Source organism: Gymnoscopelus microlampas, assembly GCF_963454915.1.
Source record: "Gymnoscopelus microlampas genome assembly, chromosome: 19".
Lineage (NCBI taxonomy): Eukaryota > Metazoa > Chordata > Actinopteri > Myctophiformes > Myctophidae > Gymnoscopelus > Gymnoscopelus microlampas.
Genome location: NC_139956.1, coordinates 32,225,530 through 32,252,728, shown reverse-complemented (window position 1 = coordinate 32,252,728; position 27,199 = coordinate 32,225,530). Strand labels below are relative to the sequence as shown.

Below are 27,199 nucleotides of genomic sequence, written 5' to 3'. Positions count from 1 at the left end.
GATAAATATTGTGAAAATAGCCGAACTGCAAGCTCTCAACGCCTCGCACTGCGAGCCGTTGTGAGTTTGTAGTTCAGCTTAGGCTTCTTAAAGGATCTACACCAGGAATTACAAAAAAAAAAAAATGTTTAATATCATATTGTTTATGTCCCTCAAACGTTTTTCAAAAGGTTTGAGCCTAAATCAAGCCTCAGCTATACTCATTCCAACTAACTTCTCTCTGGCTTATAAAGCACTTTCACCTGCAATACCACTGTCGCGCCTGATGTGAACGCACCTCAACAACCAGGAAATGTATAGTCAAGAGAACATGGAACGTTGTTACAGTCAATATAATCTCTCAAGAACAGATTCTGCTCTCCGCTTGAATCTGTCGGGGGGGTTCCTCATATCGCGTACGCACTGGCCTACAAGTGGGAGTGCCTTCAGATCAGGAAGCAGGCCGCGCTTTACCCAATCAAATGTAGTGGGCGGGATTTACGTGTCTGCCGATCCTTCCCCACTAGAAACAAACCGAAACTCATTTAACAATAGCGTCCTCGGAGCAGACAAAACCACGGAAAGATATTCACATTTTAACTTGCTCTTTCATCATAGAAACAAGTGGGCTTATAACCAAAACGATCCATGTTCTCTGGGAGAAGTGGTGTTAGTGTTCCGTGTAGAAATATTGTTAGTGGGAATGAAAACATAGTCGCACCACCAGAAGTGAAAGGCTGAAGGCAGACCAAAACCCCGGTTTCCTTGCGCACGGGTGCTCCATTTTGCTCGATGGGTTCCCAGATTGCAGTCAATATAATCTACACATGCAAAACGCATTTATTTCCCCTGCTAATGGCTTAGTTGCACAAGCATTGATGTTGTTTTTTACCAATAGGAGAAGTGTTTAAAAAGGTTGCTGTTTCCATTTGGGAAAGGAGACAGGTGGGAAGGGAGAGAAGTGCTTTGGTGAGACTACTAGTAGGGAGGACAAAGTCAAATCCAGTATAATTTTTTCTAAAGAAGTCAGGCTTTATAATAGTAATACTACACAAGGATCATTATTTAGGAGGTAATAGGCAAGTGGTACTGACTCTTTAAGAATATATATGCAAGGACTTGCACACATCACCAATACAAAGCTACACAAAGCTGCTAAGATGCATGCACAAAAACTCATCTTTCTGGAGGCCTAAAGAGGAGCTAGTACCAGTTTCCCTGTAGACAGACGACCCCCCCCTCCCCTTTTTTTTGTACATACTTTTTATTTTATTTTATAATGCTTTTTTTGTATATATTTTTTTATTTTTCTCATGCCTTTTTTGTACATAATGGTTTTCCTCTGTATTCTTATGTTGATTTTGAACTGTTTGGTTGCTACTATACTGTATATGTCTATGAAATTAATTCAAGGACCCCAACGGACACAAGCCCGCAAGGACTTTTTTGGCCGGACCTTTTAGACAAAAGCATTATAAATGTAACTGTGTTGTTTTACATTCTTTTGCCTAATAAAAATTTCAATCAATCAAAAAACACTGCGGATAATACACACAATAGCCTTCTCCCACCACATTTAAAACATAATATCCAGATGGCAAATGTTTTTACCCGACAATTGATTATTGTTTACTGGGTGGCTGCAAGAGGCTAGCCGTCTATGACAGGGTGTGGAACGATCTCTGCAAATGTTTTGTGCATGCTGCCAGAAGGCCATAGAAATAACAGCACTCATTTCTTCTATGTGGCAGTGATCAGGATTTAATTGCCCAAATTTGGAGTCATTTGTCGTAGATATGTCATAGATAACTGACGTCATAGTTGACTGATGTCACAGGATGGTCACGTCAAGTCCGAGATCCACACTGGAGCCACGCCTTTTTTCTGTGGATCCCAAGATCCACATAATCTCCTAGTTTATAATCGATAAACACGATTACACTCTAATCCCCTATACGTCCTTTGTCTCCCCAGAAACTGAGTGCTCTGTACAACACCCTGCACAGGGCCTACAATAAGATCATGGAGGTGATGCACTCCAGACGCAGGATGCTGGGGACTTACTTCAGGGTGGCTTTTTATGGACAGGTGAGTACCCTATATTAAAAATTGGGCTAATGGGAGGTCCGGCCGACCACGTCGTCACTCTCATGTCACTATGACTGGGCCATAACCATATAAGGAGTATTTTTTGTCCATTGTCTTCTCCTGACGGAGAGAGGCAATTGCAATGATGTCCGAACTACAATAAAGAGGCACTGTCTGCTTCAAATAACTTCATTAGATGGATAGATAGATAGATAGATAGATAGATAGATAGACAGATAGATAGATAGATATTGTTTATCCTCTTTTCTCCAGCCTGCACTTGAGCTCTTGCGTTCCTTGGCACATCACATTAGTGATTTTGGCTGAGAAGGCTCTGCATTTTCTTCAATTAAATCAAGATAAGACTGAGATAATTGTTTTTGGACCACAGAACCAGAGACGGAGAGTAATCTCTCACCTTAAATCCCGGTCTCTTATACCTAAGAGTCAGGTCAGAGATCTTGGTGTTGTCCTAGATTCAGATTTAAAATTTAACAGTCATATAAAATCTGTAATTTCATCTGCCTACTATCACCTTAAAAATATTGCAAGAGTCAGGGGAATTATGTCCAAGCAAGACCTAGAAACACTTATACCGTACATGCTTTTATTTCCAGTAGACTGGATTACTGTAATGGTGTGCTCACAGGACTCTCAAGCAAAGCGCTTAGACAACTCCAACTGATTCAGAATGCTGCTGCTAGAGTCCTGACGAAAACTAGAAAATATGACCATATTACACCAGTCCTAAAATCTTTACATTGGCTACCAGTCCCCCAGAGAATTGATTTTAAAATGTTGTTACTTGTCTATAAATGTCTCTGTGGCTCTGGGCCCAGCTACATCTTAGACATGCTGGAGCCATATGAACCTCCTAGAACCCTTAGGTCATCTGGGGCTGGCCTATTAATTGTTCCATTTGTTGAAACAAAACATGGTGAAGCAGCATTTCACTACTATGCACCACAAACCTGGAACAATATTCCAGCTTCCATTAGACAATCCCCAACCATAGCTGTTTTTAAGTCCAATTTAAAAACATATTTATTTAACATTGCTTACCCTACCCAATGATGGCTAAGAGGTCTTGCCTGGTCTTTAAATGACAATGTCACTTTTTATTATTATCATGTTTTGTATAAAAGGTGGGAGTATTTATTTTGCTCCTTTATCTTATTTTAATTGTATCTATTATATTCTCCATTTATTTTTAAAGTGCAATGTTGCACTTTGTATTATGATTTTGCTTTTATTCTGTAAAGCACTTTGAATTGCCCTGTGTATGAAAAGTGCTATATAAATAAAGTTGCCTTGCCTTGCCTTGCCATTGTGTCTGTCCGTTAAAGACACAGTTTGGTACTTTTGGTACTAAAAATGGCTAAAGATTTTACTTAAGTACAATACTTCAGTAAATGTACTAAGTTACTTAACACCATTGGCAGTAATGAGCCTCAGGTCGGATTTGAAACCCTACCCTGAAGAAGGCAGTTACCTGCCTAAACGTTGGTTTCTTTTTACTCTGCTGTCTAGACAGTCCTGTCTGCACTTGTCACATATTTGATTGCATAAAAAGTCATCTTGCTGCTCCGGCGTCAGTCGAGCCCGTTTTCTGCCGTGCCCTGACGGGCACTGTTCCCAACAGGGAGCTTCATCACATTGTTTATTTAACGGACAAATTTGTTTCTTGTTGGCAAGGGCTTGTTTGAGGAGGAGGACGGGAAGGAGTACATCTACAAGGAGCCCAAACTCACTGGCCTGTCTGAGATCTCCCAGCGCCTGCTGGCCCTCTACGGGGACAAGTTTGGAGCAGAATATGTCCGGATCATTCAGGACTCCAACAAGGTAACGGCAAAACACAGTGAAGGAAGGAGAGGGTGGCAAACAGGCAGCTGTAATGAATGTGCCCCTGTATGGGCACATTCAGGGGCATTTGACAAGACGATTTGACAAGACGATTTTGCCAGTCCCCCACTTCGTAAAATCGACACTGAGAGAGTAAATATGTACCATTATGGGTACATTTTTACTTAGAGTTGAACTAACAATCAGGATTGTGGTGTAGAGAAGTCCCAGTTGATGGTTAAATTCTCCTTACCCCAGTGTGGAATGCCTTGACCCTATCCCTTAAAAAATGTGGTTCACTGGCTTCCTTTAAAACAGCCCTGAAAATTCACCTTTCAGGAGGCCAATGGGGGAGGTAATTATCACTTCTCCCTTAGACAGGCGACCCCCCCCCCCTTTCTTTACCCCATTCCCCCATTACCCCACCCCCCTCTTTTTTCTACTAAGTTACATATAGTGTTTTATATTTGTGATGATATTGAATTTTGGTTACATTGTTATTTTACATTGTTATTTGTTATTTGCTATATGTTGATGAATTGAATACATAGGACCTCAATGGAAACAAGACCGCAAGGACTTTTTTGGTGTTATCCTTTTAGACCAGGGATGGGCAACTGGCGGCCCGCACCGTCACTCAATGCGCCCCCAGGCATAATTTATTTATTTATTTTTTTCACTTTTGAAATCACAAAGAAAAACAAGGTAATCCGAAATGGTGAACTATTGCCTTCAGCTGTTCCAAACATGCAACTTTCCATTAACCATTTTGGAACACCTCACCAATCTCCACTGTAGAGCCATATAGATGCCAAACCAACATTCACAGACGCCGGCAAACTTTTGAAGAGGCTGTTTTATAACCACACAGGGACGTGGTTCAGAAGCCGCGTCCCTGTGTGGGACCTAGGAAAAGTACAATCAACTTTATTTTTTGATTGATCTCATTATGTTTGGCAAAACATTCTCTATAGCAATCAGCAAGTCCCCTTTTAAGTAAATACAGGCCTGTGTGACTTGTTTTACTTTATTAGCAGTTTGCAAAAAAAGCACAGGAAAGTAGAGTTCAATACAAGGTCTGCTAAGAGGATTTTAAACCCAAGAAAGCCTATGGCTTGTTTTCCATTGGGGTCCTTTGTACTCAATTCATCGAAACATTTAATGACAGACAAATATACAATACTATGCAAAACATCATATAAACTGTTAGAAACATATGTACAGTAAACAGTTTGAGGGGGGGGGGGGCAGGCTTTGACTTGTTACAGGGGCCAGTTTCGAATTGCAGCCACCTGTAAGTGCTCTTTTAGAGCGTTTTTGAAGGAGAGTAGGGATTTACGCTCCTTTACGACTGTTGGTACGGCGTTCCGCATTTTAGTGGCATTGCAGGAGAACGAATTGAACTCCTCGTTTGAGCCAAATCTGGGTTGAACGTGGTTAGTGGAGCTCCCTCTGGTGTTGTGATTATGGACGTCATTGACGTTTGTGAAGTAGTTTGACCGGTACAATACCTGATACACATCACACAGTATGTGGTAAACCCACACCACATGTGAGCTGCTTACCACCCCTGTTTTCACCCCTGTCCTTGCCTCCGTGCCTACAGGTCAACCCCAAGGACTTGGACCCGAAGTTCGCCTACATCCAGGTGACCTTTGTCAAGCCACACTTTGAGGAGAAGGAGGCGCCGGAGACGAAGACGGACTTCGAGAAGGCCCACAACATCAGCCGCTTCGTGTTCGAGACGCCGTACACCCTGACGGGGAAGAAGCACGGCGGCGTGGAGGAGCAGTGCAAGAGGAGGAGCGTGCTCACGAGTATGTGGAACTCACGCACACACACACACACACGTTTGTATTAGTATACTTCTGAGGACACCAACATTTTAGGGCGTCGATTTTATGAATGGCATTTTCCCCCCAAATTTTTTTTTAGCGTAAGCTAAAGCTGAAAAAAATGCAGATCTACAAGCTCACAACGCGACGCGCTGCGAGCCTGTAGATCGGCTATCTTTTTTGGTGCACGACACCATGGCGAAACTAAGTGTAATCAAGCAGAAATCTAACTCGGAATCCTATTCTTGACCCCAACCTGAAACTTCTCCTTATTGTAAACCTAACTCTAAAAACATATTTTTAAACCATAAAACAACCATTACTCTTGTGAGGACCGGGAAAATGGTCCTCACAATGTGAATGTATGTTTCTCATATTCTACTATACTTGTGGGGACATAGTCCTCACAGTATTATAAACACACACACACACACACACACACACACACACCCAAACAAATGCGTGTAGTATTGGGAGTGCTTGCAACACCTCTCTTGCTCTCTCTCATTTTACCCTCTTAACACATTGTGTGCCAAATGCGGCATGTGCCATAAACGGTCCGGACCGTTTTTGACCCATTTTTTTTTTATACGTGGGGCCCACGTGGGGCGCTCTAACGAAACTTTGGGATCATCCAAGGAGTCTCTGAGAAGGAGAGGCCGCATGTGGATCCATGTCAAAAATCCTTCCGGTCGGCCGCTCCGATAACTCCTTGACTAAAAGCTTAATATCTCCATTTCTTTTTAACGTGGTGGAAGTGAGCCGTTTTCGATCGCCGATCACTCCGCAATGGAGGATCGCGTTAGAAATATTATTGTTCCAGGCGTTAGTCGGGACCCTCCGCCGTCTCGCACGCATGCTTTGTTTACATGCACTTCCGCGTCGGGGCTTCTACAGCACGAAACGTATCAACGTAAGTGGATGGAAGATATGCAGGCACTGAACGTACAATATTTTAATAAACCTCTGGCACCCGATGTGTTAAGAGTTAAATTAACACTTTAAACTTGCAAAAAATACAACCGTCATCAAGATATTACAACATGTCGCATCTTGCATCAGGAACCATGCTGTAATCTTCCTAATTATAAAAGAAATGTGGGCCAGATTGTCATTAAAAAAAAAAAATCAGTACCTCCAGCTGGAAATAATTGATCACTCTTGCAATGATTATAAAAGCAGTTGTTCAATTCTGTGGTTGACACCACCACCATGTCATCATTGTGTTCCATTAGTTAGCCCTGTCTTCATCATAGAGTTGAACCACATCCTTTTTTGTAAACTCAAAATACTTTGCTGACCAACAGACTCCCCTTTGTTGACACACACACGCACACGCGCACACACACACACACACACACACGCATGACATCACTTCCTCTCCCTGCTGCAAAACCTTGTTCTATGCTGAAGGTCAACACAGAAACGTGTACTTCTCCATTATCCCACAACCAGGCATGTGCAGGCCAGGCATCATTTACTGTCATATACTACTGGCAAGTAGATAGATAGACGTTTATTGATCGGACCGGGGAAATTCAGTTGTCATGGCAGTATATCGCAGTTATGAAAAAAAGGACCGATACGGAAAAAGCTAGGAGTAATAAAATAGTAACAATAAAAAAAAGAGAGTACAGAGATTAGGAATAAAGCACCTGAAACAAAAGGAACTCCTGCTTGGCCTTCTGGACTTGGATCGCACAGAATGTTTGTGTTGTACGAGCTATTAACAGATATAAATATAAATGTAGTCAAAGTTCAATAACAGTATACATGTATTAACAGTGGTAAGTCAGTGGTAAGACCATTCAAATCAAATGGCTTATCAACTAATCCGACAGATGGCTGTAAACGTCAACAGATAAGTAATAACAGATAAAACAGAGACAGTTTTTGTTAATTATTGTGTATTGTTATATTACACCAAAGGTGTAATATAATCTCAAATATTTGATTAGTTCCTACTCGGTTGCCTCCATCTAATCTATATCATTTAATTAATGTTACGGTGCGTGCAGGCATAAGCTCGCCTGCTCGACTGGCGTGATGAAGCGAGGAACAGCTTCAGACAGTCAATATGATACAGTCTACAGGGGGCTACTGCAGTAGGTGATAGTTAACGTTGGCCCTTAAAAATGAATGTGAACGCTGCGAATGCATTTAAATGTTTAAGTTACAGTTACCCAACGATTCCTCAATGAGCAAGCAGTTGGCAACGGCAGCAAGAAGAATTCCCCTTTAAACAGAACCTGGGCGGCCATCTGCCTTGACCGGTTGTGCGAGAGAGAGAGAGAGAGAGAGAGAGAGAGAGAGGGGAGGGTGGAAGTTGATGCACACCAACAATAATACCAACAACTACTATAATAACCGGTCTGCAGTCCATGAAACCCTCCATTAACAGCCATGGGGTTCCACAATCACGATCCATGAAAGTCTGTGAGCCTTACAATAAGCCTGTAGGTAACAATTGTGTGGACACTTCTTTCTGCATCTTTTTAATTGAGACAGGCTGTGCCTGATTTTTGCAATGTTATATAGGTGAACAATGTTGTCCTTCAAAGAATACCACCGCACAAAATGCTCCGATGTAAATGTACTATGTTTATTTATTTACCCCAGACCCTGACAACAGCAGCGTGCCGCCTTATAGTTATATTTATATTTATATTAGGCTACGTGACAGCTGGATGACTGGGAAAGAGAGACTGGCTGTCTACCGACAATCTGGCAGTGTGTCGCAGACGCACGTACACACTTAACTATGATACAATCTGGCAGTGTGTCGCAGACGCACGTACACACTAAACTATGATACAAACAGCCAGCGCACATAAACACACAAAAGATTAGGATTCCCCACCAGTGAGTGAGGGATGTTCAGAAAGACAGTGGGTGAATAATAATTATAAATGTTCATCTTGTCCTTCAATATTACAGTAATTATGGATAACTAGACCATACCCGGTCGACGCATCCGTGGGGGGATATGCGCACATGATCTGGCAACCCGGGAGGCAGTTCGTGCCATAGCTGGGCAGCCCCGTAACCATGGCGACAGTGTTTGACACAAAAACGCTAATAAGAAGCTGAGATTTGATGAAATTGAAAAACGGGCTTCACAGTTAAGTTCAGATGGTAATGGTCAATGGCTGTGTGCAAAATCAGAGCAATTGGTCCAGCCAGTGAGGAGAACCGGGTAGCTTCACCTCCACTACAAACGCACAGAGGTTACTAGAATTATAGTAGGATTACACATGCCTAAATTCATTTTTTATGTAACTACATACCAATATTTTATATTTAAATATTACATTGGTTGTATTGATTATATGTACATACATACCCACAATATGCCCATTTAAAAATATATATCAATGTTATATTATCAATAAAATGTTGTTTTTTCCAATCATTTGGGGACCCATTTGCAATATGCTTATGTCCCGGCAGTGGGCCCCACCCCACAGGTTGAGAATTGCTGGGCTAGAGAATTAAGCTGAGATTAATGAGTTTAACAACCCATTGAGACCTGGAACGCATCTGTGTCATTTTAGAATTCTTTAGCTATTCAAAAATAGCAGATATACAAGCTCATAGCACGGCACCGAGTGCCGCGCTATGAGCTTGTAGATCTGCTTCAAAAAACTGTTAGGATTTAGATTTTTTTTGGAATCGGCCTCAGGTCTTAATGGGTTAAATGAACTGTTATTATGCCAGGTGGTTTGAGGTCATGCTACTTTATCACTGGGAGCAATCAACCCAGCTCCTCGGGTCACTGGCAGAATGTAAACACTAGGATTACAGCATCTTGTGAAACATAAATACCCGTACCAGCGTCAATAGACATGGATTACAATTCTCAGTCCCCATGATGGATTTCAGTCATTTGGATTCCGTAAAAGTCAACATGTCTTCCATGGAAGCATGTCGTGCCCTGAAAATAGCCGATCTACAAGCTCGAGCTTGTAGATCAGCTATTTTCGGATATTAGTTGTGTTAGTATTTGAAGTTGTCAAACTAGCAGTAGAATACATGTTCAGAAGCATCCTCCATGAAACATGAATGGTCTCAAAAATGTCTTAAAAAGCAAGGGTTAAAGCCTCAATCTGTGATTTCTTCAACTGGATGGCTGTATGTAGAACAGCAGCAACATAGCTTAAGAGTTATAATATCGAAATATCATCATAACATTTTCAGTCATGAGATTTTATTTTGCTTTATTCCATGAACGCATGTCATTGTCTATTCACAGCTTCGGACATATTTTCCCGTTAATAAAATTTAAAATGTCTAAAATTCACATTTGTTTACATTTCGTCCAAAATTATCGAAACGCCACAAACATATGTTTAATAAGACAATGTTGGGTCCCGGATTCTTTTGTTCGGAAAAAATGTCTTTTCTTGCAGGCAATATTTTCGGCTGGACTTGGTAAATGAGGCGCTTTTAAAAGGCATTAAAGTGCAACGATAACGTAACTTTGACAAAAGGTAACCACTCTACTACCATACTGAAATGAATGGAATGGCTGCCTCGAAAAAGAAACAAACTATTACTAGTCAATGGGCTAAACATGAGAGACCACTTGTTTGGTACTGTAAGTTGTAATGTACTTACAGTATGTGTGCTTAACCTGTGCATCGACGTGCTTTTCCTCATACAGTAAGTGAGGGAGGGTGGGCGGTCGGCGAGTCTGAGAATGTAATAACAATAATAACTAGAAAGTACTGTTCCTGAAGAAACAGTGTGGGATCGCTAAGAATGTTGCTGGTATTGAGTATTGATAGTGTTAGTAGTGTTATAGGTTTGAAAGGTTTGAAAGGTTTGAAGGGTTTGAAAGGTTTGAAAGGTTTGAAAGGTTCTTAAAGGTTCTAAAGGTTCTAAAGGTTTGAATGGTTTGAATGGTTTGAAAGGTTTGAAAGGTTTGAAAGGTTCTAAAGGTTTGAAAGGTTTGAAAGGTTCTAAAGGTTCTAAAAGTTCTAAAGGTTTGAAAGGTTCTAAAGGTTTGAAAGGTTTGAAAGGTGTGAAAGGTGTGAAAGGTGTTAAAGTATTAGTGTTACAAGTTTTTATAGTGTTGGCAGTGTTGAATAGTGTAAAATGTAGTTTTTTAGGGTAAAACAGTGATAGCTAGGGTCTAATAGGCGGTTGCTAGGGTCTAATAGGCGGTTGCTAGGGTCTAATAGGTGGTTGCTAGGGTAAAACAGGTGGTTGCTAGGGCCTAATAAGCGGTTGCTAGGGTCTAATAGGGGGTTGCTAGGGTCTAATATGCAGTTTATATGGTCTAATATGCGGTTGCTAGGGTGAAACTGGTGGTTGCTAGGGTAAAACGGTGGTTGCTAGGGTCTAATAGGCGGTTGCTAGGGTCTAATATGGTGTTGTTAGGGTATAATAAGCAGTTGCTAGGCTCCACTGTGGCTAAATGGCATTTCTCCATTGAAATGAATGGGATTGTTTTAGCAGTAAAAAGTGAAATATCTCTAAAAGTACAAATTATTTCAAAAATTCAAATGGTAGCCAATATGTCCTAAGTAGGCTGAACGTTATAGAGTTGGAACGGAGTTTCTAGCTAAAAGTATGAATTTCCCCATTGAAATGAATGGGATTTTTTTAGCAGTAAAAAGTGAAATATCACTAAAAGTACAAATTATTTCAAAAATTCAAATGGTAGCCAATATGTCCTAAGTAGGCTGAACGTTATAGAGTTGGAACGGAGTTTCTAGCTAAAAGTATGAATTTCCCCATTGAAATTAATGGGATTTTTTTAGCAGTAAAAAGTGAAATATCTCTAAAAGTACAAATTATTTCAAAAAATTGAATGTTAGCCGACATGTCCTGAGTAGGCCGAACGTTGAAGAGTTGGAACGGAGTTTGTAGCTAAAAGTATGAAGGACTAGTTAGGGTCCAAAAAAACTGTCGAAATATTGGCAATAACAGTAGTGTGATCGCTTTAGCGATCCCACAATAAACTTCATTTGTATAGCACCTTTCATGACATGAAATGCAAGAATACAATCACAGTTACAACCAATTTAACAATAAAGCAAAAAAAAAAAGAAAAGCAAAAGCATAAAACAACATTAAAATAATAGCAAAAGGCAGTGAATCAGGCAATACAGTGAGGACATGGGTAACAACACAGAGATTTAAAAATCCACCAAAAAATCAGCTAAAAGCAAGAGTGAAGAAGTAGGTCTTGAGCTGTGCTTTAAAGCTATCGACAGAGGCTGCCTGTCTTAGGTGTAATGGGAGTTTATTCCACGCTGTCGGTCCGTAGAAGCAGAATGCTGCTTCACCGTATTTTTATATGTCATTGTAGGCACCTCGAGCAGGTCAGCACTTGAAGACCTGAGGGGCCGGGTTGGAACATACTGTATCTCTCTAGGCCAGTGTTTATCAACCCTGGCAAAGGGCCCAATTTTGGGCCGCGAGTACTGCTGAGGTGTGCCGCGACGTTTGAAGAAAGTGTGAACCCAGCCCCTCGAGAACAATAGCGGTGATTGTCCGTCAATCGATACGGCCATTCAGTGTAGCGACCATCACCCATAGGAATGCAAATATGTTGTCCTACCTGGTACTGTATAAAAGGGGCACAGGGTACATGCTTTGGCACTCAGTATTATTACTACAAGATGATGAGAGCTCCACCAGCAAAGAAGAGATGAACCCAGGGCCAGCCGCTAAATTCTAGGTGTGCCCTGGGATATATTGGCTATGCCAGGTGTGCCTTGGCACCAAAAAGGTTGATAAACACTGCTCTAGGCAGTCATAGAGGTAGGAAGGTGCCAGACCATTTAGAGCTTTATAAACTAGTAAAATAATTTTAAAATCAATCCTGAAAAACAACCGGGAGCCAGTGTAGTGAAGCTAGAACTGGAGTAATATGTTCTCTCATCCTAGTTTTAGTTAAAACTCTGGCTGCCGCATTTTGAACAAGTTGTAATCTGTCAGTTGTTTTCTTCGGCAGGCCAGAGTAGAGTGCATTGCAGTAATCAAGCTGAGAGAAAACAAAAGCGTGGATCAACGTTTTTGCATCGTCCAACGACAGATGTGCAATAATAATTTGTGCAATATTTCTAAGATGAAAGAAAGCAATCTTGGTAACATGATTAATGTGTGTATTAACATTCAATTCAGACTCGATAATAACCCCCAGGTTCTTTACTGTAGTGTTACTTTCTACAGTCAGGTTGCCAAGTCTACTTATTATTGATTCTCTCTGCTCACTAGAGCCAATTATGAGAACTTCTGTTTTATCCTCATTTAGCTTAAGAAAGTTCACTCATCGAGCATTTTATACTGGACAGACAGGTCAACAATGGGTCTAGAGCACTGAAAGATATAGCTGGGTATCATCAGCATAGAAATGGAAGTTCACTCCGTGATCGGCGATGAGTTCTCCCAGCGGCAGTATATACAGGGAGAACAATAAAGGACCCAGAATTGAGCCCTGTGGAATACCAGAACAGATGTTGTGTTTGTCTGAATCAAAGTCAGCTAGACTGACAAAATAGCTTCTGCCTGTTAGGTAGGAGTAAAACCAAGACAAGGCTGTGCCTGACAAACCAATCCAGTACTCCAGGCGTTGTATTCGAATTTTGTTGGAGAACGGATACATTTTTGTCGTCAGCAGACACCCTAAGATCATTAATTACTTTTACAAGTGCTGTTTCTGTGCTGTGGCCTTTTCTGAAGCCAGATTGGAATTTGTTATGAACCTTATTGTTCTGTAGGAACACATCCAGTTGATGAAAGTTTTTTCTAAGACCTTGCCCAGAAAAGGCAGGTTAGAAATTGGTCTATAATTACCAAGCACAGAGGGAGGTTGGTGGTTGTGGGCCCTGGTGTTTGATTAGGGGGGTGAGTCTAATCCCCGCGCTAATCAAGTCATTCATGCTGCTGGTAAATTCCAAAAGTGGTATTGGAGACAGGGAAAAAGATGATGATGATGAAGAGGAGGAAGGTGATGGAGTTTGATATTCTTCGTCCTCATTGAAAGTCTCCTCTATAGAGGCTGTGTCTCCTTTCTCTGTGTCTTCATCCTCAGCCATGGCTGGCATGCCCGTGGCAATCTCCTCCTGGGGGGGAGTTGGGGCTATCAGCAGTTTGAGTACGCTGCTCTTTGTTTTTAATTCCGGGGCTTCACTATCTGTGAGTTCACTTGCTCCTCCACCATCCTCGGTGGGGTGGGCCGTGGCTTCGCCCCCCTTCACTTCATCCGCTGCTTCAGCAGGGGCACTGTTGTTTTGGATTCTTGTGTTCTGACCTTGGCAGAGGGTGGCGGAGGCACGTTTGAGAGTGTAGAATACGTTTGAGACGAATCATTTTACTACTAGTTTGTTTAGGTGAAAACCGTCTGAAAAAAAGGTGTTTTCGATCGATGTAGTTGAAAGCCACTTGCTCAGTGCAGACAGTCTACTGAATCGTTCATCGCCGCCTCTTGTAGGAGGAAGTGGGCCACTAATGCACACATCTAGTGAGCTGATTTTGTTGAATAAAGCCATGAAATGTTGTTTTAGGATTTCTGACTTTTTTCCCTCTATGTCACATGTACCAATGTGCAAAATCAGGTTTTTGGGTGTGCACACCGTTGGGTGTGCAGCGACAAGATTTAAAATTCTGTCATTCATGTCAGAGACTGTGTCTTTGGGGAAACATAGCACTTTTGCCTTTCTTTGTATCATGTTTTTAACATCTTTCACAGCGGCATCGCCCACGATCAGAAATTCAGGCACAGACATTTCATCTCCATGTAGCCTTTTTCCTTCTGTACTCTTGGTTCTTTCTTACCCTGCTGGGTGAAGATGAGATGTTGTCTCTGTCATCAGACGGACATGTAGGGTCCTGTAGCAGTGGAGTGAATCTGTTTCCCAGGTGCACACTCGATTTTTTGGGAGGTTTGTTCGTAGTTCTCCCTTTGGTAGTTGTCCACTGTTGAAGGGGGGTAGAAGACGCGGTATGCGGGGGTGGTAGCGCAGGACAGCCGGTCAAATCTGTAATCTCAGGGCTCTGAGTTCTGCCAGTTATTCGTTCCTTCGTGTCCTTTGGCTTTACCCCAAGCGTTCGTTTCTCTGAGTCTGTGGTATCCCATAATGTTGATTCACCTCCACATTCACTCTTAATCGGTGTAATTCCGTTTCCAGTACTGCCATCTTTTGAAGCAGTTTTTGATAGTCAACTGCCGAAATAGTCTGGAACATCCTGATACTAATTAGCTTTGGCTAGGTGCCACGTACCCAGTCACTGGATGTCGAAGAATAGTATATTTAAATATAGCAAAAGCTTGTGTCTGTGTGTCCTGTCCCGATCAGCGACCTGTGGGATTGTAACAGTAGGACCGCGTGGGTTTCTGCGCGTGGAGTTTTCTTTTTCTTTCCCTGTTGAGACGCTTAACTTTCCTGCGAGGTGAAAGGAGGGTCTGTGTTTTGAGTTCCATTTCGGAACCCAGATGTTCATTCGCAGGATGGATGTGTCTGTAAAGTCGAGACTCCAAAAACAGTCAGAAATGCTCTTTTGGGGTTTTTATTTCTCCCACTTTTCCTCCACCAAACTCTGTGTAGCTTTATACAGTGCAGATGTATTTGAATAACAAAAAATATGCTGGCCAAAAAATACTAACATAAAGAACTCAGGAAATGAATGCAAAACTTATCAAAAAGGGAAAAGAACAAAACCGCACTAGGCTACACCCCTATGAAGGGGCCCTGGCAGCTCTCTGACTGGGCTCTTAGCTCTCTGCCCGCCCGAGCAGAACTGATGCTCTGAAATTGCAACCTCCTTTTTATAGGAGAGGATCCTACCACAACACAGGAAGCAATTAACCTTCAAAAATAGCTTATCTACAAGCTGACAAATATATCATGAATAACCCAACACATAAATAGATATTGTACTTTCAGACTGAACACCATTTTGTGTTTGAATTCATTTCCGAAGACAATAGAATACTTTGCCCATAAACATTGTGAAACACCCCTCCTCCTCTACAGTACATGGCACCTTCCACTGGGACCTGGTTTGCTCTTGCTCTGTTTGGCAGTTCAACCCACAGTGCCAGTACTGCGGAGGAGTTACAGGTGACAAATGATGAGCAACTCCTTTTAACACAGGTTACACAATAAACTGAATGTTTCACCCCTGTAAAGTCTGTGTGTATTACTTGTGAATTTGTGAATGCATTCAACAGTATTGACATTATAGTATTGACATTTTGTTAGGACATATCTGCCACGCAACCCACAGTCACTTCCAACAGTTTCTTCCAAACCGGCCGGTGGTCTTGATTATGAATCGAACGCAGCTGTGTGGTGTGTGTGTGCGTGCAATGCCCTTAACCCATGTGTCTGTATGTGTAGGGCACGGGTTGCCCCGTGACAGTGTCTATGTAAATGATAAAACACAGGAAGTCCATTTTGGGCATGCTGCAATAGCACGAAGATCGAGTTGTTTTTTGTTCTGCCCTATAACCAAAACGGTGTGATAAAGCAGACCTTTTTTTGTTTTGTGTGCCTGGTTTTCTAATGAATCACGTTTAATCCTGTGCCACTGCTTACAAAGCCCAGGTTCTCTTCAGCAGAAGAAATCAACCTTGGCTCCAGTGTGGCATATGCCCCTATACCCCGACCGTCTGTTTGTTTTACTTACTCACACACAGACACACACACCACACACGCACACCAGATAAATAGCCCCTTGATTAACTTCACCGGAGTGCATTAGAAGCAGACATGTCAACCTGGACCACAGAGCCAGCTTGGAGAGAGGACAGCCTTGTGTGCTCTTCAGCTCTGAAGTCTGTGGAGTCATGTCACTGTGATCATCTGGTGGGAGAACTCCCACACAGTCAAACCCTCATCACCACCGGTTATCTAAAAAAGAAAGAAAAAACAAGCCACAAACTTAAATAAAACTTCTCGTTCAGTGTAATTTTGTGCCTACCTGTTTAACCACTTTCAACCTGGCGTTCCTATTTTGGGCATGTCACTATGGTTATAGATCTACAAGCTCAACGTGTTGCGTTGCGACGTGTTGTGAGCTTGAAGATTTCCCATTTCACTATATCGGGCGCACGGCGAAGTATATAGGGCTTAAGTGGTTAATTGCCTCGACGTTGCGGTGAGGCAGTTTCGATTCAGGATGAAAGGCTAAAGCATGTGAAAAGAAATGTTCTAAGACAGTGTTCTTCTGAGAGAGTTGATCATTTCCCCTTCTGGAAGTGGGGAGGGTCCAAATCACTCACAGGCCTTTACTGTACATTACTGAGGGATATGTTTTTGTGTGTGTGTGTGTGCGTGTGTGTGTGTGTGCTGCCTGCGTGCATGCTACAGCGGCCCACACCTTCCCTTACGTGAAGAAGCGCATCGAGGTGCTGAATGAGAAGCAGGTCGAACTGAAGCCCGTGGACGTGGCCATTGACGAGATTCGGGCGCGCACCGCCGAGCTGACCAAACTGTGCTCCAGCACGGAAGTAGACATGATCCAACTGCAGCTCAAACTGCAGGGCTGCGTCTCTGTGCAGGTAAAGGCTGTATGATTTATGAATTTATCCAGAGCCACTTACAAAGTGCAAGATGATTGGAGAATAGAACTTGAATGTTTCAGCCAAGGGGATTTATTTAACCCATTAAAACCGGGAACGCATCTGTGTAACCACTTTAACCGTTATTTTATACTTTGGCTATTCAAAAATATCAGATATACAAGCTCATAGCGCGGCAATGAAAACGAAACGTGAAAATGTGTGCAAATCTTTGAATATATATATATTTTTTTAAAGCAAACGTGTAACTCAAATCTTTGCTTCCGGAGATTCTACAAATGTCTTCTAAATCCTTACAGTTTTTTGAAAAGACCTATGTTCCTATATATCTGTGGTGCTCAAACCAAAGGGTTAAGCTGCTTTGTGGAACACAGACTCATAATATATTGATAGAATGATGTGACCTTTTAGACCTGGTTAATGCATTTTATGCAACAATGCAATGTTTTTTTCCTTTCTTTTCTTCTCCTATATACACACTGTATTTTGGCAACTCTAAACCAGTGCTTCTCACAGTGGAATCCAGGGACCAACAGGGGTCCTTGAGGGGGTTCCAGAGATCGTTTGTTAATGTCCCTTATTCTTATTTGTTTATGGTAGGTGAATGCAGGTCCTATGGCCTATGCCAGGGCTTTCCTGGATGACAGTAAACCCAACCAGTCTGCCAACAAGAAAGCCAAGGATCTCAAAGATATATTCAGGTAGGCCACAGTTCCTAATCTATGCACCGTATTGTGTGCCTGGTAACCTTGATTGTTATCTGTGTGTACGTGCTACACTGCACTATTGTGTGCAAGCATGTCTCTGATTTGACTGTGTGCGCATGTGTCCCTCCCTACAGTGTACTGACGTGTGTGTGTGTGTGTGTGTGTGTGTGTGTGTGTGTGTGTGTGTGTGTGTGTGTGTGTGTGTGTGTGTGTGTGTGTGTGTGTGTGTGTGTGTGTGTGTGTGTGTGTGTGTGTGTGTGTGTGTGTGTGTGTGTGTGTGCGCGTGCGCGTGTGGCATGTAATCGTAGGCGCTTTGTCCAGGCGTGCAGCATAGCTCTGGACATCAACGAGCGCATCATCAAGGAGGACCAGTTGGAGTATCACGAGGGCCTGAAGAACAACTTCAAAGACATGGTCAAAGATCTGTCTGAGCTCATCCATGAACAGGTAATATTCCATGCTGAGTGAGTGGGCCATATGACACTGACTCTCTGAATGCCACACTAAAAAGTCCAGATTTATGCAAATTTTATTGGAGTTTATGATGAAAGTCATTTTCTGTCACTTCACCCAACCAATCAAACATACCTTTGTCCAGTGGCGTAACAAGCCAACACTGGGCCCTGACAAGACCTGAACCTCTTCTGACTTCCTCCACGTTATTATTACCCTCTCTACCAGTTGAAGGGCCTGCTGGTGCTAGCAAAATTCCGTCAGCTGCCACTGCATCTCTGTATACAGTATATATACTTATTTGTTTATTTTACCGACGACGGCACGGGTGCGCCCCAAATGTCTTGGGGGGGCCCCAACGCAACGGCGTCCCCTGCTTCACGGTAGTTATGCCTGTGCCTTTGTCCCATGGTGGGAAAACAATATCGCCTCATCTCCTATCACCATAATTCTGCATATTGAAGACTTTGCACATGAGTCTTGATCAATGTCTAGCTGCTCAGCTTAATGTACTACAGACCTTTCCTAAAAAGCAGAACAACACACTAACAGTTCATGATTGGCAGGCACTGATGTTTCTCGCCCCCTCACGTTTTAATGCGAGAGCTTCTGGGAACTCGGATTAGCACTGATGTAACACAACCGTGGCAGACGTGAACCCACTGTATTGGCATTAAGATTAGTGTCTTATGTCAGTCAACACAGTTCATCTTAATCGCTTCCTAGAGAGGATTATTGAGCAAGAGCCTAGGATGTGCAGCTACAAAGTGTGGGCATATTTAACTAAGCCCTATTATAGTTTGTTGTATGACAAATTGCGAAAATAGCCAATCTAAAAGCTCACAAAACGTCGCAACTTGTTGTGAGCTTTTACATCGGCAATTTTTTTGCAATTATTTTAATAAGTCTACTTACAGTAGCTACAGTGGATAAGAAGTGATTTATTGCTGATGAAATAATGTATTGCTGAAACAGTGACGCAATACAAATGTTTAAGTGTAGGCAGTTGTCCCTCTGTCTTGTGTGAGAAACCACCTGATTGTGAGACATTGTCTGAGCTGAGGTTTCGAACATTGCAATCCATTGATTATTGGAAATGTCAGTGCTGCGTCATCGAGCCTTTGAGGCATCAAGCCATGAGGCAACATGCACACACACACACACACACACACACACACACACTTTTACACGTAACTAATTTGGTCTCGCTCAGTGCTCTTATCATATTGTTTTCCATCAAAAGTGGACCTGGTTCTTTGCTTTCCACCTGCTTAACCCATTCAAACCGGGAAATTGTGCAAATCTTTGAATATATATTTAAAGCGAACATTTGTAACTCAAATCTTTGTTTCTTGGGGGATTCTACAAATGTCTTCTAAATCCTAACTGTTGCCATATTAGTGGTACTCAAACCTTTTCATGTCAAGGACCTCCAAAAATGTATTTGTATTTAAAAAATATATATATATTTAAATGTTTGCACAAATTTTCTTGATAAAAAAAAAAAAAGCAGATCTACAAGCTCATAGCGCGTATACCTGCTTGTTTATCTGCTATTTTTGAATAGCGTTCCTGCTTTTAATGGGTTAAACTTTGAATCCAACTGTCTAACACTTTTTCTTCATTTCTCCACTGTGCTGCTGGCCAGCTTTAAGGAAACAATCAGGTAACGTGGTTGAAAAGTGTGTCAAAGGTGATGTGAACCATAACATCCTTTAACCACTTAAGCCCTATCTGGTTGACCGGAGTCCCCCAGGGCTCTGTCCTAGTGTATTTTCTGTTTTCGCTCTACATGAAATATCTTCACTGAAAACAGCCAATTATCCCCAGAATACCGACGTTGGGGTTTTAAGTGGTTAAACAGGACTGTTGTTTTTTTAGAACAGCGATTCCCAACCTGTGGCCCGGGGTCCAGTTGGTGGACATTGTGATACCGATCAATAGGAACTTAAAGGATACTATGTTTAGTTCCATTGCTTGAGCCAAGCCGGAATACAATCGATTGATTGATCGTTAAGATTAACATGCTCTGAAAATACGCTTTGGAGATTTTCAAGTGGGCCTTGAGCCAGAAAAGGTTGCGAACCACTGTTATAGAATTAGTCGCTCATCTGTAAAATTGCGTGCATTGAATCACAGCATGAGTGTGAACAGTGGTGGAAAGTAACTAAGTACATTTACTTAAGTACTATACTTAAGTGCAATTGTGAGGTATCTGTACTTTACTTGAGTATTTCCAATTTCCAATACTTTTACATCTACTCCACTACATCACAGAGGCAAATATTGTGCTTTTACTACACTACAATTATTTGAAAACTTTACTCACTAGTTACTTTTCAGATATAAATTATGATATTATGAAACGTACATTAACCACTTTAGCCCTATTGTATACATAGGCTATTTGAAAATAGCCGATCTACAAGCTAGTGTAGCATCGCAACACGTTGTGAGCTTGTAGATCTGTTTTCAAATATTTTAGTACTTTTACTTTTGGTACATTTTGATACTAATTCTTTTGTACTTTAACTCAAGTAAATTTAGAATTCTGGACTTTTACTTGTAATATAGTATTTCTATATTGCAGTATTGGTACTTTTACTTAAGTAAAGAATTTGAGTACTTTTTCCACCACTGAGTGTGAAACATGAGCATGACATCCATACGCAATGCATTGTTCTGACAAACCCTGTTCACTGTTCTCAGTTGATACATCCTGGTGTCTTGAGCATTATTTGCTAAAACGAGAAAGGAGACATTCCACAGTCATGATGCATCAACCACCCTGAGCAGGGTGAGGCAGAAAAACAGCCAGGAAGTTACCTTCAATATTAACCCATTCATTCCAGGAACGCATATACTGTGTCATTTTATAGATGTCTTTGGCTATTTTTGAAAAATAAATCGTGAAAATGTGTGCAGATATTTGAATATGTATATACGTTTTTAACTCAAATCTTTGCTTCTGGTCGGGGTCCCTGGGACAAAAATATTTTGTCCACAGACATTTTGGGGGTCCTTGATATGAAAAAGGTTTGAGAACCACTGATATTATAGCAACAAAAAACTGTTTTAGAAGACATTTGTAGAATCCCCAGAGGCAAAGATTTGTGTAAGAAAATGTTCCCTTTAAAAAACATATATATATTCAAAGATTTGCACAAATGTTAAAAAAATATATATAGCAGATCGACAAGTTCGATCTATGAGCTTGTATATCTGCTATTTTTTAATAGCCAAAGACATCTAAAATGACACAGATGCGTTCCCGGATTGAACGGGTTAAACACACTAGTACATGGACACAATTGTTAGGTGTTCCCCCTGTTAGTCTTAGTAGTGACGTGAGAGTGAGTGACTCATTGTGCATTGTTCCACACACATCATGGTGAAGATCCATACTGTTCACCAGTGCTTCTCAAAGGGGTCCTTGGAGAGGTTCCATGGGGTTCCCAGCAAAAAGTGTTACCGTGGCTATTTAAAAATAGCAGATATACAAGCTCACAGCGCGTCACTTCGTGCCGCCCTGCGAGCTTGCACATCTGCTATTTGTGAACATTTTTGAAAAATGTTGAAATAATTTTTGAATTTCTTAACACAAATCTTCTCTTCTGGGGGTCCCCTGGCACAAAACATTTTCAGATGGGGGTCCATGGCCAAAATGAAAAAGTTTGAGAACCGCTGCTGTACACGACATTGTGAACCTATAAATATCTAGTTCAGTGGCTTATCAAACGCTGTGCCGAAGCACAAAGGTGTGCCGTGAGACAAGCCCAGGTGTGCCTTCGAATTTTGTGACAACCACACGTTATTATTGCAATATATACTATACATACAAATAATTATGATTTATTTTTTTATGTAGACCTACTTTGTGTGCACTTATTTCCCAATACAGAGGCAAATTCTATATTTATTGTCATTATAGATGACAATTTTAAATCAGTATATTTAAATACTTACCTTACCTACTTACTTACTGAAATACAGCAACAATCGCAAATCTACAAGCTCCCATGTTGTGAGCTTTTAGATCTGCCATTTTTGAGCTTGTAGATCTATTTTCGCTATGAATGTGAGCCTTGAGATTTTGACTCGCTCACTGCTGTTCCTTGGGCACAACACATTTGAAAACAGTGATAGCTAGACCAGCGCGGTCTAGCTCTGGCTGTTTAGCTCTGTCTCGGCTAGACCAGTGGTTTCATTATACCAGCAACATACAGTACTGTGTGTTTCATTATACCAGCAACATACAGTACTGTGCGTTTCATTATACCAGCAACATTCACTACAGTATAATTGATTTGAACCCCCACATCAGGCAGGAAAACGATACAGTCACAGTAGCATGTCTGACTATAACACACAGCAGGTGTCCTAAAAATCCAAACTGAGATTATCATTTTTTTTTAATATTTTTTGTTTGACAGCTATATAAATTGCATCAATATAAAAAATGTCACTTCATTTTGTTCTAGCATTTATTTCTGCCTCAAAGTCAACACTTGGGGGTGGGTTGCTAACCTTCATACTGGCCTGACTTGGCATTATAGAAAAGGAAGAGAAAAGAAAATACGAAATGGAACACATTCGTTCACATTCCATTTCATGATCGTCATGGAACAGGGAAATAAAATCCTCAATATGAAAGCGTCCTCATTATTTTCACTTCCCTTTTCCGTGCTCCTGTGTGTTTCATTATACAGTACCAGCAACATACAGTACTGTGTTTCATTATACCAGCAACATACAGTACTGTGTGTTTCATTATACCAGCAACATTCAGTACAGTATAATTGATTTGAACCCCACATCAGGCATCCTGTCCGCCCACCGTGTACTGTATGTGAACACGTTATTATTTGGTTTGATTGTGTTCATGTGTGCGTTGTGCTGACGTGTTCCGTGTTCTGCCCTGACCACAGATCTACCAGGAGGACATGATGCGTTCCCTGCTCCACAACTCCCTCCACGTGTTCAGAGCCATCAGTGGAACCTCCACGGACCTGGGCTAGCGCCTGACCCTGCTGTCACCCTGCTACCTTACCTCCACGGTGGCTAAATCAACAGACCCCCTCTTCTTGTCCGTTTCATTACATTCCCAAGCCTTTACCCATTATGACCTGAGGCCGATTCTACAAATGCCTTCTATGGGTGCGTTGGGATATGCGCACCGGGAGCGCACTCACATATTGGTTTGTATTGGACTAGTGCGCTCAGTGCGTTATATCCGAACGCACCCTAAATCAGTAGTTCTCACACTTTCAAGATTTTTCAAAAATATAAAAGAAAATAGCAGATGTACAAGCTCGTAGCGCGGCACGAAGTGACACGATACGAATTGTATATCAGCTATTTTTGAATAGCCAAAGGCTAAAATCTAAAATGACACACACGCTTTCCTGGTTTTCATTTGAACCCTACACCCACCTGAGACCTCTTTCTTTTTCATATCGGATGTGTATCGATTCATGGTACGTACATTGGTCATTGCCTCTGAACTCCTGTGAATGTTTCCCCCTTTCTGATCTACTACCTAGCTAGACTCCCCCAAAATACCCTGTACTGGTGATGTCATTCAGCTAGCCTCTCTTCCTACTTTGGATGTATTTGTAGACCCTTGGGGGTGAAGGACTGCAGTGCAGCCCATGTTCATTGTATTAGAACCACACTACTAGTGTTTTGGTTTTTTTCAAGAATGTATTGCAGCGAATGTGACACATTAGAAAGTCAGGTTTAGCTCTCTGTCTCTGCGACAAACTACAGTAACAAGAACAACTGCGGTGTTTTGTCCGCTGTGGGAGGAGTTTTCATTGTTCTACTTACTCTCTGAACAGATGCTATGCAAAACTTTTAAAATATTACCATTCTCTCCAGAAGTAGTTGGTTATCGAGCTTATGACCAGATTGGTCAATCTGCCAATGGAGCGGGCATCCTGCTAGCTAAGTGGTTAGGGCACGTCCCACATAGGCTCTAATGCCTGACAGTGAATCCCCAGTTTGATTCCCGACCGGCTGAACCTGTTGCATGTCAGTCACTCACTCACTCACTCACTCACTCACTTACTCTCTCCTCACTGTGACTATATCAAATAAAGGCTTGGAAAAGCCCACAAAATAACAATGATGACGAAGCAAGTTGACAGAGGAGCAAGATACAGTAGCAGCTACTGGATCTTGGCTATCATTACGTTTAGCCATGTGTGCTGTATCAAGCCCGTAAATTGAGCTGAATCCAATGATGCAAGACTTTGGAATGGTCGGCAGTAATATAGAGTATAATGTCGGTATACACCATTTTCCAATACAAAGACCAGACGTGTGTCCTTGGTTAGAATGTATACAGAATGGTATCATGAATGAAACATGGTATTTTTCTTTAAAACCTTGAACATTTACTTTACATTAACATTCATCACTAACTTGGGGAGAACGTTTTCTCAAGTTTGTGAGACAAGAGAGTGCATCTCTCTAGTTTAAGGCAAGCTTGTTCTTGGGATCACGTGATCACTCGCTGCAGCTCACTGCGCTAACGTAGGAGCAAACATTCAAGTAGGCTCTGTCTTGATAAAACAACACAGAATTATTTCCTAAAAAACTACATTCAGTGACCCAACAACAGTATTTTGAAAATTATGATTAGTTGAGTTTTCCAACTGCTGATTGGTGTGAAATGCATTCTGGGATACTTGGCTGTCCCAAGTCCACAGAAGTCACCTCCCAATCCATCCCTGATAAATTGTGTGGATCAAGTTCACATCTGTGCATTTGGGCTGTACGTGGAGGCTAGATGCAGACTTTTGTATTGGGACAGTATATGGGCTGTGACCTTTCACAAGTTCACAAGCACAAAAGTGAGACAAGTACAGTTATTGAGAAATGTCTATAGTCAATGGGCTAAACACCGGTATGATCGTTTAAATCCAGGGTGTCGTGGTGGCATACCATCGCAGTGTGCCTAGTGCCGACCAGCTATAAATATATATAGAAAGGTCACATTCGTGAAATACCAGTTAAACTACTAAATACACCGGAAAAAAGTTATTAATTCCTCATTTGGGTTGCCCTCAGACAAGGTGTTGAATAACTGCTGCGTGATAATGCTGCCAATTAAAAAAATAATTGAGCAGTACATTTATATCATTCTTTATATCAGTGTGACATAAAGAACACATTAAATAGCATATATCAGTAGGGGCTTTGCTTGATAAAAAATAAAAAATAAAACATTCTGGTTTTGGGGCATGCCAATAGGTGAGTGTGTTAACCACATAACCCTTTGGAGTCCAGCTGGAGACCTGTGTTGCATGTCATTCCCTCTCTGCCCTCAGTTAGCTGTCTCTCTGCTACCCTGTCTAAATAAAGAAAAACTGCCTAAAATATATATAACTATATATTAAAAAACGTACTGGTATTAGCACTGGCTTATGGGGTTCCCTTTAAGGAGATGAAGTGAAATTATTGAGATTATGATGGAAAGTTTATCAGAGTGTAATGCCAATCGGTATCATAGATGTGATTTTATGACCTGTATATCAAGGGAGGTGGCTAAAGGGTCAGGTATGAAAGAGGACGAACTGATGTGTGACTATATGGTGCATATTTACTTCAGAAAGTGAGTGGAGCTTCTGAAGAATTCCTTTCCTATTAAGATCCAGTGCCTTCATGCTCTGCCTTCTGAAAAGGCTCTGTTATTTCAAGTTGTAAGAACATGATTATAATTATACTGTTTTACAGTATCTCACAAGTGCTACACTGAAATGAGCCGATAGGTAGGTGATATAAAGGTACACAGTATTAAAAAAGAAGATGTACATACTATAATGTCATGCTGTAAATTGAATTCTACATGTGTATGTATGTATTTATATTTGTACAATTTTAGACTTCTGTCCAAACTTTGCCTTGTTCCATTGAGGTTTATAATTTTATTTGCATTTGTTAATTGAAGCTGCTTATCAAACATACTTCTTTTTTTTAAATAAAAACATTTTACAGCAAAACTAATTTAGACTATCTACCTAGTCTCTTTCTCTCGTTCAGTCCCTTTACACTCATTTAAAGAATCTGATCTTTGCTGATCCTGCAATAGGATTGTACTACTTAATATTGTGCATAAAATTGTGCATCATCAAGGCTCTCCTCACAGTGACACTCAACAACACAGAATCCATGATTACAGGCATTCAACGTCCATTTTAAGATTTTACTGATGACTTTTAAAATGTTTTTGGGGCGGCAGTGGCTCAGGGGTAGAGTGGCCGGGTAGAGTGAACTGGAAACCGCAAGTTTCCCAGTTCGTTCCCGGGCTGGGGCGCTCCCCCAGAGTTAGTGTTGAAGTGTCCTTGAGCAAGACGCTGAACCCCTAATTGCTCCCGATGTGCAGGTTGGTGCCCTGCATGGTTTCCTCCGCCATCGGTGTATGAATGTGTGTGTGAATGGGTGAATGGCACAATCAATGTAAAGCGCTTTGGATAAAAGCGCTATATAAATGCACCATTTTTGGAAATGGGACATTCTGCATAATGAGTGCTTTCTACTTTTGGTACTCTTAAGTACATTTTGATACCAATACGTATGTACTTTTTTACTCGAGTACATTTTGACTTCCGGAATATTTCCACATTGCAGTATTGATACTTTTACATAAGTGAAAAATGTGAGTACTTTTTACACCACTGTCCCTGAGCACAGCCTTGGATCCTTCCTCTCCTTGGAGCTCTCTTGGTTGTTCCTAAACCTTGTCTCATTACCTG

General features: G+C 41.4%; 1 protein-coding gene across 2 annotated transcripts in view; it reads left to right on the top strand.

The window, feature by feature from the left end:
- Positions 1–26,450, top strand: part of dock11 (dedicator of cytokinesis 11) — a 122,606-nt gene extending 96,156 nt beyond the window's left edge. For both annotated transcript variants that reach the window (XM_084043059.1, XM_084043058.1), the window contains 7 exons: positions 1,954–2,067; positions 3,763–3,909; positions 5,516–5,726; positions 17,069–17,259; positions 17,881–17,981; positions 18,296–18,434; positions 23,369–26,450. In XM_084043059.1, the coding sequence (XP_083899185.1) occupies positions 1,954–2,067; positions 3,763–3,909; positions 5,516–5,726; positions 17,069–17,259; positions 17,881–17,981; positions 18,296–18,434; positions 23,369–23,458 (993 nt within the window). In that variant the 3' untranslated portion in view covers positions 23,459–26,450. The remainder of the gene's footprint in view (positions 1–1,953; positions 2,068–3,762; positions 3,910–5,515; positions 5,727–17,068; positions 17,260–17,880; positions 17,982–18,295; positions 18,435–23,368) is intronic.
- The last annotated feature ends 749 nt before the right edge of the window (positions 26,451–27,199 follow it).